The 13,972-nt window shown below is 35.6% G+C and overlaps 1 protein-coding gene across 2 annotated transcripts in view; it reads left to right on the forward strand.

Annotated features, from left to right (window-relative positions):
• The window catches only part of SUPT3H (SPT3 homolog, SAGA and STAGA complex component), a 548,315-nt gene that overhangs the window by 424,071 nt on the left and 110,272 nt on the right, over window positions 1-13,972 (forward strand). For both annotated transcript variants that reach the window (XM_017878099.1, XM_017878098.1), the window contains exon 7: window positions 11,670-11,745. In XM_017878099.1, coding sequence (XP_017733588.1) covers window positions 11,670-11,745 — 76 coding nt within the window. The remainder of the gene's footprint in view (window positions 1-11,669; window positions 11,746-13,972) is intronic.

Below are 13,972 nucleotides of genomic sequence, written 5' to 3' on the forward strand. Positions count from 1 at the left end.
GGCAAGGACTTCATGTCTAAAACACCAAAATCAATGGCAACAAAAGCCAGAATCGACAAATGGGATCTAATTAAACTAAAGAGCTTCTTCACAGCAAAAGAAACTACCATCAGAGTGAATAGGCAACCTACAGAATGGGAGAAAATTTTTGCAATCTACTCATCTGACAAAGTCCTTATATCCAGAACTACAAATATTTGGTTCAATATATGCAAATCAATAAACATAATCAAACAAATTTACAAGAAAAAACCCCATCAAAAAGTGAGCAAAAGATATGAACAGATACTTCTCAAAAGAAGACATTTATGCAGTCAACAGGCACATGAAAAAATGCTCGTCATCACTCGCCATCAGAGAAATGCAAATCAAAACCACAATGAGATACCATGTCACACCAGTTAGAGTGGTGATCATTAAAAAGTCAGGAAACAATAGGTGCTGGAGAGGATGTGGAGAAATAGGAACACTTTTACACTGTTGGTGGGACTGTAAACTAGTTCGACCATTGTGGAAGACAGTGTGGCTATTCCTCAAGAATTTAGAAATAGAAATACCATTTGACCCAGCAATCCCATTACTGAGTATATACCCAAAGGAGTATAAATCATGCTGCTATAAAGACACATGCACAGGTAAGTTTATTGTGGCACTATTCACAATAGCAAAGACTTGGAACCAACCTAAATGTCCATCAATGACAGACTGGATTAAGAAAATGTGGCACATATACACCATGGAATACTATGCAGTCATAAAAAAGGATGAGTTCGTGTCCTTTGTAGGGACATGGATGCAGCTGGAAACCATCATTCTCAGAAAACTACCACAATAACAGAAAACCAAACACCGCATTTTCTCACTCGTAGGTGGGAATTGAACAGTGAGAACACTTGGACACAGGAAGGGGAACATCACACACTGGGGCCTGTTGTGAGGTGGGGGAAAGAGTGGGGGATAGCATTAGGAGATATACCTAATGTAAATGACGAGTTAATAGGTGCAGCACACCAACATGGCACATGTATACATACGTAACAAACCTGCACGTTGTGCACATGTACCCTAGAACATAAAGTATAATTTTTAAAAAATGGGTTTTTATAATAAGAAGTACTCAATTTAAAAAATGTATGTTATTTAAAGTGGATAATTTAAAAATATATCTCCATAGGCAGAGGAAATAGGGCAATTTCTAACAACTAGGGAATTTAGGTAAAGGCACAAATTACCTTTGTACAATTCTTGCAAATTTTTAGAAAATCTAATATGATTTTAAAATAAAATCATAAAAATACCCACACACACAAAAAAAGATTTGATTGCCCCACTGAATTTTGGACTTATGTGGGGCCTGTAACCCCTTCATTTTGGCTAATTTCTCCCATTTGGAGTGGGTGTATTACCCAATGCCTGTACCACCACTGTATCTAGGAAGTAACTAACTTGTCTTTGATTTTACAGACTCATAAGTGGAAGGGACTTGCCTTGTCTCAGGGGAAGCTTTGGACTTGGACTTCTGGGTTAATGCTGGAGTGAGTTAAGACTTTGGGGGATGTTGGGAAGGCATGATTGGTTTTGAAATGTGAGGACATGAGATCTGGGAGGAGCCAAGGTGGAACTATGGTTTGGCTGTGTCCCCACTCAAATCTCATCTTGAATTGTAGTTCCCATAATCCCCATGTGTCATGGGAGGGACCCATTGGGAGGTAATTGAATCATGGAGGCAGTTACCCCCATGCTTCTGTTTTCATCATACTGAGTGAGTTCTCAGGAGATCTGATGGTTTTATAAGGGGCTTTTCCTCGTTTTGCTTGGCACTTCTCCTTCCTACCATCATTTGAAAAGGGATGTGTTTGCTTCCCCTTCCGTCATGATTGTAAGTTTCCTGAGGCCTCCCCAGTTCTCTGGAAATGTGAGTCAGTCAAACTTCTTTCCTTTATAAATTACCCAGTCTCAGGCAGTCCTTTATAGCAGCATGAGAATAGACTAATACAGTAGTCCAGAGGAGAGCTGATGATGGTGGCTTGGACTAGAGTAGTATCAGTGACAGTAGAAGGTGATGAAAGTGGTTTATTTTAGTTACATTTTAAAGATAGAGCTGATGGAACTTGCTTAGAGGGAATTAACTGATGAATTAATCTGTGATAAAATTTTATTTTCACATGTTTAGAAAAGTCCTTATTGAAAAAACTAAGATAAATCACATAGTAGCAACAAAGGGAGATTTCAAGCAGGGCTCCCTTGTTCTTTACAGAGTTCTGTGTATCCTTGGGGATGATGTGAGAGCCATGCTGCACTTACAGGCTTCCCCTTTCACAAGATTTTACCTTAAAGATGCTATACTTTTATTCTATGTAAGTAAAGCCAGACTCCATGAAGTGTGCATATGTGACTACTTGAGAATGTGATCTTTCCTAAATCAAGATGGAAAGATCTGCAGTTCTAACTCAAGATTAAAGAGGAAGTATGAACTAAATTTTATGCATTAATGGATTTTATATTTTTCAGGCAGTATTCTAAAGTTTTATCCAAAATGACTAAAATATTTAACCGTATCCCTGTATGTCTGCTCTGCTATAAAGCCTATCAGCTCATCTAGATATTATGTAAACCTCTGAGAATTTTTAGGAATGTTATTCAGAATGCCTAAAGATTTTACACATATTAAACTAGTATGTTCACTTTTTTATATACAGCCAAATAAAAACCACCAAAAAAAAAAAAAAGGGTGAGGGGGGATTGTGACGTCCTTAATCAGGAAAACAAAAAGTCAGTGTTCTGTTACTTAAAAGAAATAGTTTGGGCAGAAACTCACATGGCTTTTTATGTTATTTGCCAACTGAGTTATTCCAGAGCATATTTACAGCTTCAGGGAAACACTAGCAAAAATTGGTACTAACACTAAACACTGGGATTTACAACTTGACAGGGAATTAGGTTGTATGGCACTAGGTTATTTTAAAAATGATACTTTTCTTAGCACACATTTTATCCCAAGACTGGAAATATTTTATTACATATGGTTTTTCCCCATTACTGGCTTAATACATTTAGATTAAAATTTTAATGCGCATTAAAACGTTTTAAATCTATTACTTTGATTTTAATGACTATATTTTCATTATATAACAAATTAATGCCCACTCTTGGTGGTTTAAAATGTATTAAAAGGTAAAGGTCCTATGTTGACATTAATTAATATATTTAGACCCATAGAATATAGATCAAAAAAACTGAATTTAATATTTTGAAACAACTCTGTTATGTCTTAGTAGCACAAATATCTTTTTGTGTGTTTCTCAATCACTGATGCTTTGTACTGGCTGAGGATTACTCACTTTCAACACAAAATTTCTTTTAAATACTTTGAATATTCTAGGGTCTACAGCTCTTTAGGAAACTTCATATAATTACTGTAAGACATTCTTAGTACCTTGGACACATAAAATTGGTATATTATGCATGCCACTCTGGGGAAACAAATTAGCACCACTGGAAACCTATTTTTTAAGGCTGTGATATAGAAAATATACTGCATTTCTATTCAAGTCCATATAATTCAGTGAAAATTACAGGTCAAACCTAAGTGAACTTTCGGTTTCTACTGCATCAATCAGGATTCTGAGTTGGTCCCTTAAATATTATTGCATGACATTCTCCTTTGTGTGTGTATGTGTGTTTCTGTTTTTTGATTTTTTTTTTCTAAAAGCATATATTCAAGCCTTTGCTGTTTCTCTGTGATTTTCTCTGTATGTATGTGTGTTTTTGTTTTTTGATTTTTTTTTCTAAAAGCATATATTCAAGTCTTTGCTGTTCCTCTGTGATTTTCTGCCCCTTGGGTAAGTGCTTTGATTATTTTTATGTGTGCACAGTTAATGACTTCCTGTAAGTCAAGCAAAATTAGCTCAAGAGGAAAGAAGATTTCTTTACTTTTGAAACTCTTTTCTGTTTGTAATTCACTGTAAAAAAAAAAAAAATTATTGAAATGTGTAACTGAAAAGTTAAAGTTACCTATAATTTTACCTCCAGAGATAAATACTCTCAAAAGTATAATATATTTGCTTCCAGACTTTTTCCATGTATTTGCAGGCATACACATGTGCATATGTGTGTGTATGTTCAAACATAAATGAAATTAAGGTACATACGTTCTAGTATAAATTTGATTTTTCTACTAATACATTCCCACAGCTACTCTTTGAGGAGAGACAAAAGTGGCACACATAGAAAACTTCAGGAAGTGGTACAATACTATCTAGAAGAACAAATAATTTTAGAAGAGAGAAATCACTGTAAACTACACGAACTTCCCAGAGGAGGTGGGACCTATGCAAGACCTTGAAGAAAGGGAGTGATTTAAATGACCATGGAGATGGGGAGGGGTGACCAGCACAGTAGTGGGGGAGTGGCAGCAGTACATGGCACATGTGACAAAGGGTGATTTAACTAAAAACAAAGAATAAATTTGGTTTTAGTGAGAACAATGTGTGCTGAGGTAGAATGGTCCAGATTATGTCTGTATTTAGAACTCAGACAGTTGAGCTTAAATTTAATGCAGTGATTAGAGCCATTTGTTTTTGAGTCAGAGAAAAGAAAGTGGTGTGGGGATACAGGAGAGCCTACTACAGTGAGTCTTGCAATGTACAAGGGCCTTTTCTCCATGTTTTTATTTAAAAGACTAGTATGCAGGATAGGTTGGGAGAGGAAAGGTCTGTGAAAGCTAGGAAACTGTTGCAATACCCTAGGCCCAAAATGATGACTTTTGCAGTGGAGTAAAAAGAAAGGGTACTTTACCATGTGTTTTGAGGGAGGCTTACTTGGCTTTTGGGAAAGGAGTCTACCAAATTACAAACTCACCCAGCAAGCAGAATGAGCACTCACTGGGGTACTGGATTGCCTCTGCAACCGTCCCAGTAAATCCTTTAACTTTTCTGGACCGACCTCAGCTTCCTTACCTACGGTGAGTTGGAGATATGGTTTCTTCGACATTCTATGGTATTTACTGACTTGTTAATATTATCCTTCTGCAAGCAGACCACATTATACATATACAAACATGCATATACATTTCATAATTTACACATTGCCACATTGCTGAATGCTGCTGCCAACCACTCCATTTGAAGTTTTCAAGTTCAATAACCAGTGCCTGTTGAACATGAGATTGTTGGTAGATTACCGTTTTGGTGAAAGCATTTTGCCTTTTCCATGCAAAAAGCACTCTGCATTTCAATTGTAAGACTTTTAAGAGTAATCAGAATAAGATTTAAAAACAGTTTTTTTGGCCAGGTGCAGTGGCTCATGCCTGTAATCCCAGCACTTTGGGAGGCCGAGGCAGGAGGATCACTTGAGGCCAGCAATTCAAGACCAGCCTGGGCAATTTTATAGAGATCTCATCTCCATAAAAATAAGAATAAAAAATTCACCAGGCCTGATGGCACGCACCTGTAGTCCCAGCTACCCAGGAGGCTGAGGCAGGAGGCTCACTTAAACTGGGGAGGTGGAGGCTGAAGTCAGCCATGATGGTGTCACTGCACACCAGCCTGAGTGACAAAGCAATTCCCTGTCTCAAAAAAGAAATTAAAAAAAAACTTGAAGTAGAAGTGAGAGCAGATCCTCTCATCTTGGTTTGAAAGTTCTGTTCTGTGTTTTTGTGTTGCTGAAGAAAGTTAAATGCCATGTGCCTTGAGAAACTGCCAAGAGATATGCCAGCACATAGCTTCCATAACCTTTAAAAATGCTTCAATGAAAGCACACAGAATTTAAATGGAACAGTATGCTGCATAAGTAATCCTGCCTCACACCTCAAAGTGGTACAGACAGGGCAAATGATGATTGTCCGTACTGAAAGTATTTTTCAAAGACATAATCAACTTCACATTAATTGAAGTAAAAACTTTTCACTGAAAATTCAGATTAACAAATATGTACCAAGAGTTTGTTGTATGCACGATATTGAACGAACAAATTATACTAGGCACTGTATCTATAGGGATATTAGCACTTCTGTTTTCATTTAAGTAGGACGCAGAAAGTGAGTTCATCTACCCTAAAAGTCTGCCTCCTCTGTATGTTTTACAATAACAAGAAAAAGCTGTAACTTTCTGGTAGTGAGAAGAGCAACTAGTCACCAACTATTCTGTTTTACCTTTTTAAAAAGCTATTTCAATTAAATTTTAAAATACTGTTGAGTATTTGGGAAACTTTAGGAATAATTCTTTCACAAGTAGTTTCTCCATATTTGCTCCTGTGTTATAATACTTAGCTATATTGTAATACTAGTAAGATGTAATTTCTGAAAAGCCTCTAAGTATGTTTGTTGCATATTTTATGAATGTTCAAGAATGCTGTTGTTGACACCTAAAGAAACCAGGGAGTGGGTGGAATTGACAGATTAAGCAGAAGACAAACTGGACTTGCAGATACAAGAGTATGACTAATCCAAAGATGACCTTACATTCATGTGGCAGTCTGAGATAGGAGAGCATTGTGTAATTTGAGAATGTTCAGAAAAGCCATGATAAATCATCTGTGATTATTCAGTGACTTTTATTTCAGAGATTTGTGTTTTCAGTGCCTTTGACAATGATATGATGTATTTTTTATTCTAGTTTAATGACTATACAGACTAGCCAAAGTAACTCTTTTAAAATTAAGTTTGCATTGTAATATTTAGTTCAAAAGAAACTAGAGCCTAAAGGAAGTACAAACTTTATTACAATTAATATGATCTAGAATAGTAAGTCTTTTCTGAGAAACTTTATGTACCTTAGAGTAGGTATTTAGGACCCAAGTTTTACTTCTAGTTTTGCCTCTTTATTAGCTGTATGCTTTTAAAGTTTTCCTTTAAGTTCTCTAAGTCAGTGTCTTCATTTGTAAAATGAAACTAATAAAACTGCTTACTCTTTATTGAGATGGTTTTATTTTTTATAAAATTTTTAAATATGTATATAATAAAATAACGTTTATAAATTTTATTTTAATAGAAACATCGGTCGAATAGAGTAGCAGGTTTTATTAGCTTCATTGTTAAAAATAAAATAAAAAATAATATGTTCTTTTAAAATAAAACCATCTCAAAGGAGTGAGCATTATTCTGATCATGATGTTTTACTAGGCTTATGATATTGTCCCCTTGAATCTTTTTCCACAGATTTCTTAAAGGAGTAGAAAAGGACTGCCAATGTATACTTTAGTATGGATCAGAATGGGTGATCTGAATAGAGGCAGACGAGAAGGTAGAATTAGGGCACCAGAGTAAATAAGAGCCACACTTACTTAATATTTGACCACTGTGTTGATTTTTTTAATGGATTTTGTCTTAAAACTGCCTCATCTCTCTGGGATTTGTAAAATTGGATTATAATTTGATCCTAATTCTTAACGTTTCTGGTCTTAGGCCAGTCAACACGTACTTAAATGCATTTCTTTTGTCTCAGTCCATCCATTTGTCTGTCCCTTGTTTCAGCTAGTGAGGCCCAGGCAAATCCAAGCACAGCATTGCCTCAGCACTCTAGAAGAGCAGCACAGTTCCTGTATTTAGAGAACATACAGTTCATGAAAGTTAGATATTTACTCCCTTTCTGAGTATTTAAGATGATAGTGGAAGGACAGGAGAAAATGTAATACTCAGAAGTTGAATTATTTGGATCATATGGCCAAAAATTTTTCTTTTTTTTTTTTTTTTTTTTTTTGTATTTTGAAACAATTCAGGGGAAGAGAGGAATAAACAAAATTAGGTGATAAGCATATCCAAATCATCTTCATCATCAGCCAAAATTTGTTCCTTTTTTTGTTTTGTTTTGTTTTTAAACAATTCGGGGAAAGAAAGAGGAGTAAACAAAAATTAGGTGATAAGCATATCCAAATCATCTTCATCATCCTCAAATCCAAGTCAGTGCATATATAGCTCAAAGATTCTCTGATTTCATGAACTCCCTTGACCATGCTGTGAATAGCATTCATGTTTTGTATCATGTAATATTCGAGGACATTAGTGTTAGTACAGTGCTTCCAGTCATTCTCACATCATAGCTCACATAGAAAATGATAATATTTTTATCACCCACCAAAGTAAATGGACAAGGCAGCTGGTAGCAGATACCAGCCTAGGGGTTCTGCCTCAGCCTTGTTCAGCATCCAGAGAGTGAATGGAAGCAGTATCTTTACACACCTGTGACGTGCTTGCACTATCAGATACACTACAGTTTCTGCACTCTGCATTAGATTACCCCCAGGTTGTACATTATTTGCTGACCCAGGGTCAGCAAATTTCTTTTTCTTATGAATAGTTTGAGCATGTTAATTGTAGGGGCTACATGACATGTTTTAGTAAGACAATATATGAAACTTAGAGCATCCCAAAGGAAAACATTGGAATAAACAGTTACCATTAGTTGAAGACAGCTTTTTATAATGAAAATAGGCTGACTTAGGAATTGGGAGTCCTGGGCTTGAATTCTAACTTAGTCAACCTTTGACAAATCACTTCTCTGAGCCTCAATTTCCTTATCTTTGAATTGAAAAGGTTTGAACAAGATAAACTTTAAGCTGCCTTCTATCTCTAAGCCATGATTTTGTATTTTCTGTAAGTCTTTGCTGTTGAGTCAGCTGCTTTGCTTGGAGTGTTTCCTGTGTGCTAGGCACAGGATAAATGACTTCTTAAATATACCCTAGGGTCAGATTTGTGGGGCTCCTCAGATCAAAGTTTACTGCTTCAATGCTGGAGGAATTAAAAAAGAACTAGGATGCTTAATGAAGAAAAGAGAATAGGCATTGGAGAGGGTAGCTGAAAGGAATGAAGCTAGCCATAATAATTTAGTCTTTCAGATGTTTATGGTTATCCTTGAAATATTGTAGCTGGCAATTCTGGCAACCTTAACCTCTGACGATAAATTTTCCTAACTCTCATTTCTAGAAACACTGATTGCCAATACATCAGCTATGTAAGCATATATGCAGAGGCTGCCAAATCTTGGTTGTCCAACTTGGTGGAAGAAAAAGTTGGTGTTAAGAATCCCTTTAGGAACATTCTTTTTCCATGGTTATCCAGGTCCTTTCTCTCTAGCCATATATTGGGTAGAGGAGGCTACCAAGCTGGAGAGTAGCAAAGATGGTATGTAGGAATCATTAGATAATCATTCTCGATCTAGTTCCATTATGGGGATAGTCATTTGCCCTGTGGAATAAAACGGTAGCATTTTTTCATCCAACAAATGTTTATTGCTTATTTATCATGTGTCAGATATTTTCCTAGGAGCTAGAAATTCAAACCTGAGTGGTTCCTGCTATAGTGAGACATAGACAAGCAGGTATATAATACACAAACATATGTACATAGATACAAATTCATGATAGTATTATCAGTCTTAGAGAGTTTATTTAAATAAACACATGAGCTTTTTTTTTTTTGAAACGGAGTCTCCCTCTGTTGCCCAGGGTGGAGTGCAGTGGCACGATCTCGGCTCGCTGCAACCTCTGCCTCCTGAGTTCAAGCAATTCTCCTGCCTCAGCCTCCCAAGTAGCTGGGACTACAGCCACATGCAACCGTGCCCAGCTAATGTTTTATATTTTTAGTAGAGACAGGTTTCACCATGTTAGCCAGAATGGTCTCAATCTCCTGACCTCGTAATCCACCTGCCTCAGCCTCCCAAAGTGCTGGGATTATAGACATGAGCCACCACACCCAGCTGCAACTTTTTTGTAATGTTCAAAACATATAAACAAATTCTCCCTTTCTTGCTTCCTATTTTCATCAAGAAACATTTATTGAGTCATGTGTCAGATACATTAGAAAGAGGGCTAAAACTAGATCATGCATTTATATATCAAAAAATACTTCCAAGTAAATAAAAATTAACCCAATAATATATCTTAAGGAGACGTGGTTTTCTGTCTGTCTGTTTGTTTGTTTGTTTGTTTGTTTGTTTGTTTGTTTGTTTTTTGAGACAGAGTCTTACTCTGTCACCCAGGCTGGAGTGCAGTGGCGTGATCTCAGCTCACTGCAACCTCCACCTCCCAGGTTCAAGCAATTCTCCTGCCTCAGCTTCCCAAGTAGCTGGGATTACAGGCCCGTGCCACACGTCCAGCTTATTTTTGTATTTTTAGTAGAGACAGGGTTTTGCCATGTTGGCCAGGCTGGTCTCAAACTGCTGCCTTCAAGTGATCCACCTGCCTAGGCCTCCCAAGTGCTGGGATTACAGGCGTGAGCCACCACACCCAGCCGAGACCGTGGTATTTCTAACACATACACAAGAAGATATGTACATACATATATACATATATGTGTATTTGTGTATATATATAAAAAGATAAATGTGTGTGTATATTTGTGTACATATATAATTTATATATTTATCTTTATATGTGTGTGTGTATATATACATATATACCTTATGTATATACACATACATATATACCTTATATATATATATATGTATTTTTAAATATTTGTACATGCCCAAAAAGGATACTTGAACCTAGTGGGTAAATAACCAAGAGAAACTTGCGTTTGTGCCTGCATATATGTATGTTTGTGAGTATGTGGATGTGTGGGAGGTAAGGAATGAAGGAAGGGAGAGAGGGAGGGAAAGAAAAAAGGGAGGCGGAAAATGAGGAAGGGGAAAAGCAGTCAGTGGTCTTAGAAGGAACCACAGTAGTGACTAGTAATTTTTACCTTAACTCCCACTGCCTCGTCTGTATTCTCTATTAAGCTCCAGTTAGTACACCATTATTCATTCCATCAACTGACGTATCATTGGAATTGACTACTCACACAAATAAAAGAAAAAAGAATAATTTCTGTTTCAAAAATACAAAACATTGACAGACATTAGAAGAAATGGTACTTATGTGCTCCAACAACGATGGTAAAGATAACTTGCTGAAAGTTCTTCCACAACAGAAAAAAAAAAAAAATTAAATCTGAGATTTTTTTTTTTCTTCGCTGGGCAGAAATTCATTCCAAGAAGTACCAGCCTGTCTCATTTCAAAATGCTTTCCTTACCAAGGAAGCGGAAGTGGTCATATTCCTTCCCACCAAACTATGGATGAATTATAATTATCCTACCTCTTGTGGGACAGTGAAGCAGTAAACATCTGCTATACTGAATCAAAAACTCCACAAATGAAACTATACCAAATGAATCATACCTGGACTCAGATTAAAGGATCTGTATTGTGTTTACCTTTTTCTTTATTTTCTTGCAATCTAAAATATGGATTTGTCAACTGTGGCCCCAGATTCTAACTGAAAGGGAATAATATATGGATTCCATTCGCCGATTCTTGTTTAACATTGAAAATCACAGCTTTAAAGCAGATTGACAGTAATATTTGTAACAGTTTTTCTGCTTGGTTTATTATTCCCTCATCATTTTCTTTTTCTTTAAAAGGATGATACAAGTTAGAAAATTTAGACATGAGGTCCTTTAGTTTTAGTTTCAATAACAAAGGAGCAGAAAGTAGTATTTAAACTTTATTTCCAAAAGACACCAGCTTCACAACTAGTGTTATCATAATTTTATGTATCATGATCTATGTGGTAGTAGTACTACCCTGTTCACCTGGCATAAGGAAAGGAAAATGGTCAATTCTAAGTTTAAGCTGTGAAAACATATATAATAGTCTACTTGCTTTAAAAAATGTTGTGTCTTTTTATCTATTAGAGAGCAGAAAGACAAACTCGAATTATGGATTCAGCTCAATATGCAGAATTCTGTGAAAGTCGACAACTAAGTTTCTGTAAGTAACCATTTAACTTTGCTTAATTATACGCGTAAGAGATTTGTGTTATAGATGTACTAAAGTATGACAGGATCTGTTTCTTAGAAATTGGTGGATTTAATATATGTGTATTTGTAACTGCTATAGAAACAACCTCTACATTGTGAGGAGCCTATAAAAGATTTTCCTACCTTCTACTGCTTTGCAATTAATAACATTAAGAGGTCTTAAAGGGTGCTGGTAATATACAGAGTGCTATGTTAATTATTTACAGTACTTTTAATCATAAAAATTCAATTTTTCTTATTATTTCCATTTTAATTTCCAGTTTCCTAGTCATATTTACACTAGTATTTCTGATTGCATTTGATCCATAACGGACTCTAATAGTAGTCATGACATTTAAAGGCCCCAATATTAATTATGGATACCAACCTTTTCCTTTATGTATACTCATATTACCACAAAGGAACATATCAGTGGTCTCTTCCATTTTTGTCTAACCTCCTACTGTGGCATGTATTCAGTGTTAGCCAGATTTATTAGTACATGCTCTAGTAACACTAGTAACCTTGTGGTAAAATTAGTACTTTCATATCACTGCACATCAGCTTATTAAAAGTGTATTATGACTCATAATAGTGAGCTCAATTGTGTAGCAAAACATCCTTACAGCGAAGTTTCAGTTATGACTAAGGCTCTCAGGGTAAAGGTCAAAGAAGAAAGTGTGATGAAAAGTCCAGTTAAAAATATGACAAAGTAGCACATGACCATGGTCTGAGGGATTATAGAAACAATGGTGTCTTCAAATGAAAAGCTATTATGTGGTCACAATAACAGCATATTTGATTTGGAAAAAGAAAAGGAGAGCTTCATTTATAGATTATAAAGTGCAAATATATGACACATTTCATAGTATCCCATGTAAATGTCAGTAAAATATAGGAAAACATGTTTTGGAAGATTTCTTTTTTTCTGACTAAATATACTTTCCAATTTGACTAACAACTTGGCATCATACATCTGTGAAGCATTAAGTAAATGGCACTTCAGATCATGGCAATTTCAGCAAATGAAAGGTTTTGTATTGTAATTTTAGGTTTAAAATGGCATTCAAGTCTTTATAAGTATCAACCTCCAGTTTATAAAGTAACATTTAGTGCAATTGAACTATTTTTTTAAATTATATTTTAAATTTAATTCACTTAAAGGAACAGACATACTACTTTCACACTAAAACTCATAGTCTTAAAGTATCCTAGTATGCCTTCTCTTTGAAAATCAGATTTTCAGTTACTTCATGTTTTTTTGTTTGTTTGTTTTTGTTTTGTTCTTGTTTTTTTGTTTGTTTGTTTGTTTTTTGAGATGGAATCTCACTGTGTTGCCCAGTCTGGAGTGCGGTGGTGTGATCTCGGCTCACTGCAGCCTCCTTCTGGGTTCAAGTGATTCTCCTTGCCTCAGTCTCCCAAGTAGCTGGGACTACAGACGTGCACCACCACGCCAATCTAATTTTTGTATTTTTAATAGAGACGGGATTTCACTGTGTTGGCCAGGCTGGTCTTGAACTCCTGACCTCAGGTGAGCCACCATACCCGGCCCATGTTTTATTTTTAAGTCAATAATAAACTATAGTAGATTAAAAAATAATATTTTCCCTTCCTATATAAAATAACTATAGTATAAACAGTATGTTGTGTTTAATTTTCTTGTCTTTAGAGTGGAAGGATTTGGTCATTTAAAACTACTTATATATGGTGCCCATAGCTGCTTTATTATGAAACCTTGGTGGGGAAATCTGTTTTATATGACAAAATACTGTGGTTGAGAATGCTTTAATCCATGTGGGTCAGCAAATTCGGAAGCTATTCCTGCACTCGTCAGAGTGTTATACTCTTTTCATTCTTCTTCTAACAAATTACCAAGATAGAGGAATTGTGGTCCTGCCATATGTATCTTCTTAAGTATTTGATCATAGCCATCCCTGGAATTACTGGTATATTTTAAAATAATGAGTCTGTAACTTTATAGGCTGAGGGTAAGCTGTAGCATGAGCACACTAATGCAATTCACAATTCAGTCTTTTGTTTTTATATGTATATAAGTCAGAGAGTTATTTCTCTTAACGTCTTTTAAAATCTGATATTAATATTGACACACAAAGCTCATAATTATAATTAAATAATTATAATAATTTAAATTATTATAATTTATAATTAAAATGTATAATTGGTAAATTATTTTCCAG

Source organism: Rhinopithecus bieti, unplaced genomic scaffold (genome assembly GCF_001698545.2).
Source record: "Rhinopithecus bieti isolate Rb0 unplaced genomic scaffold, ASM169854v2 scaffold_9981, whole genome shotgun sequence".
Classification (NCBI taxonomy): Eukaryota; Metazoa; Chordata; class Mammalia; order Primates; family Cercopithecidae; genus Rhinopithecus; species Rhinopithecus bieti.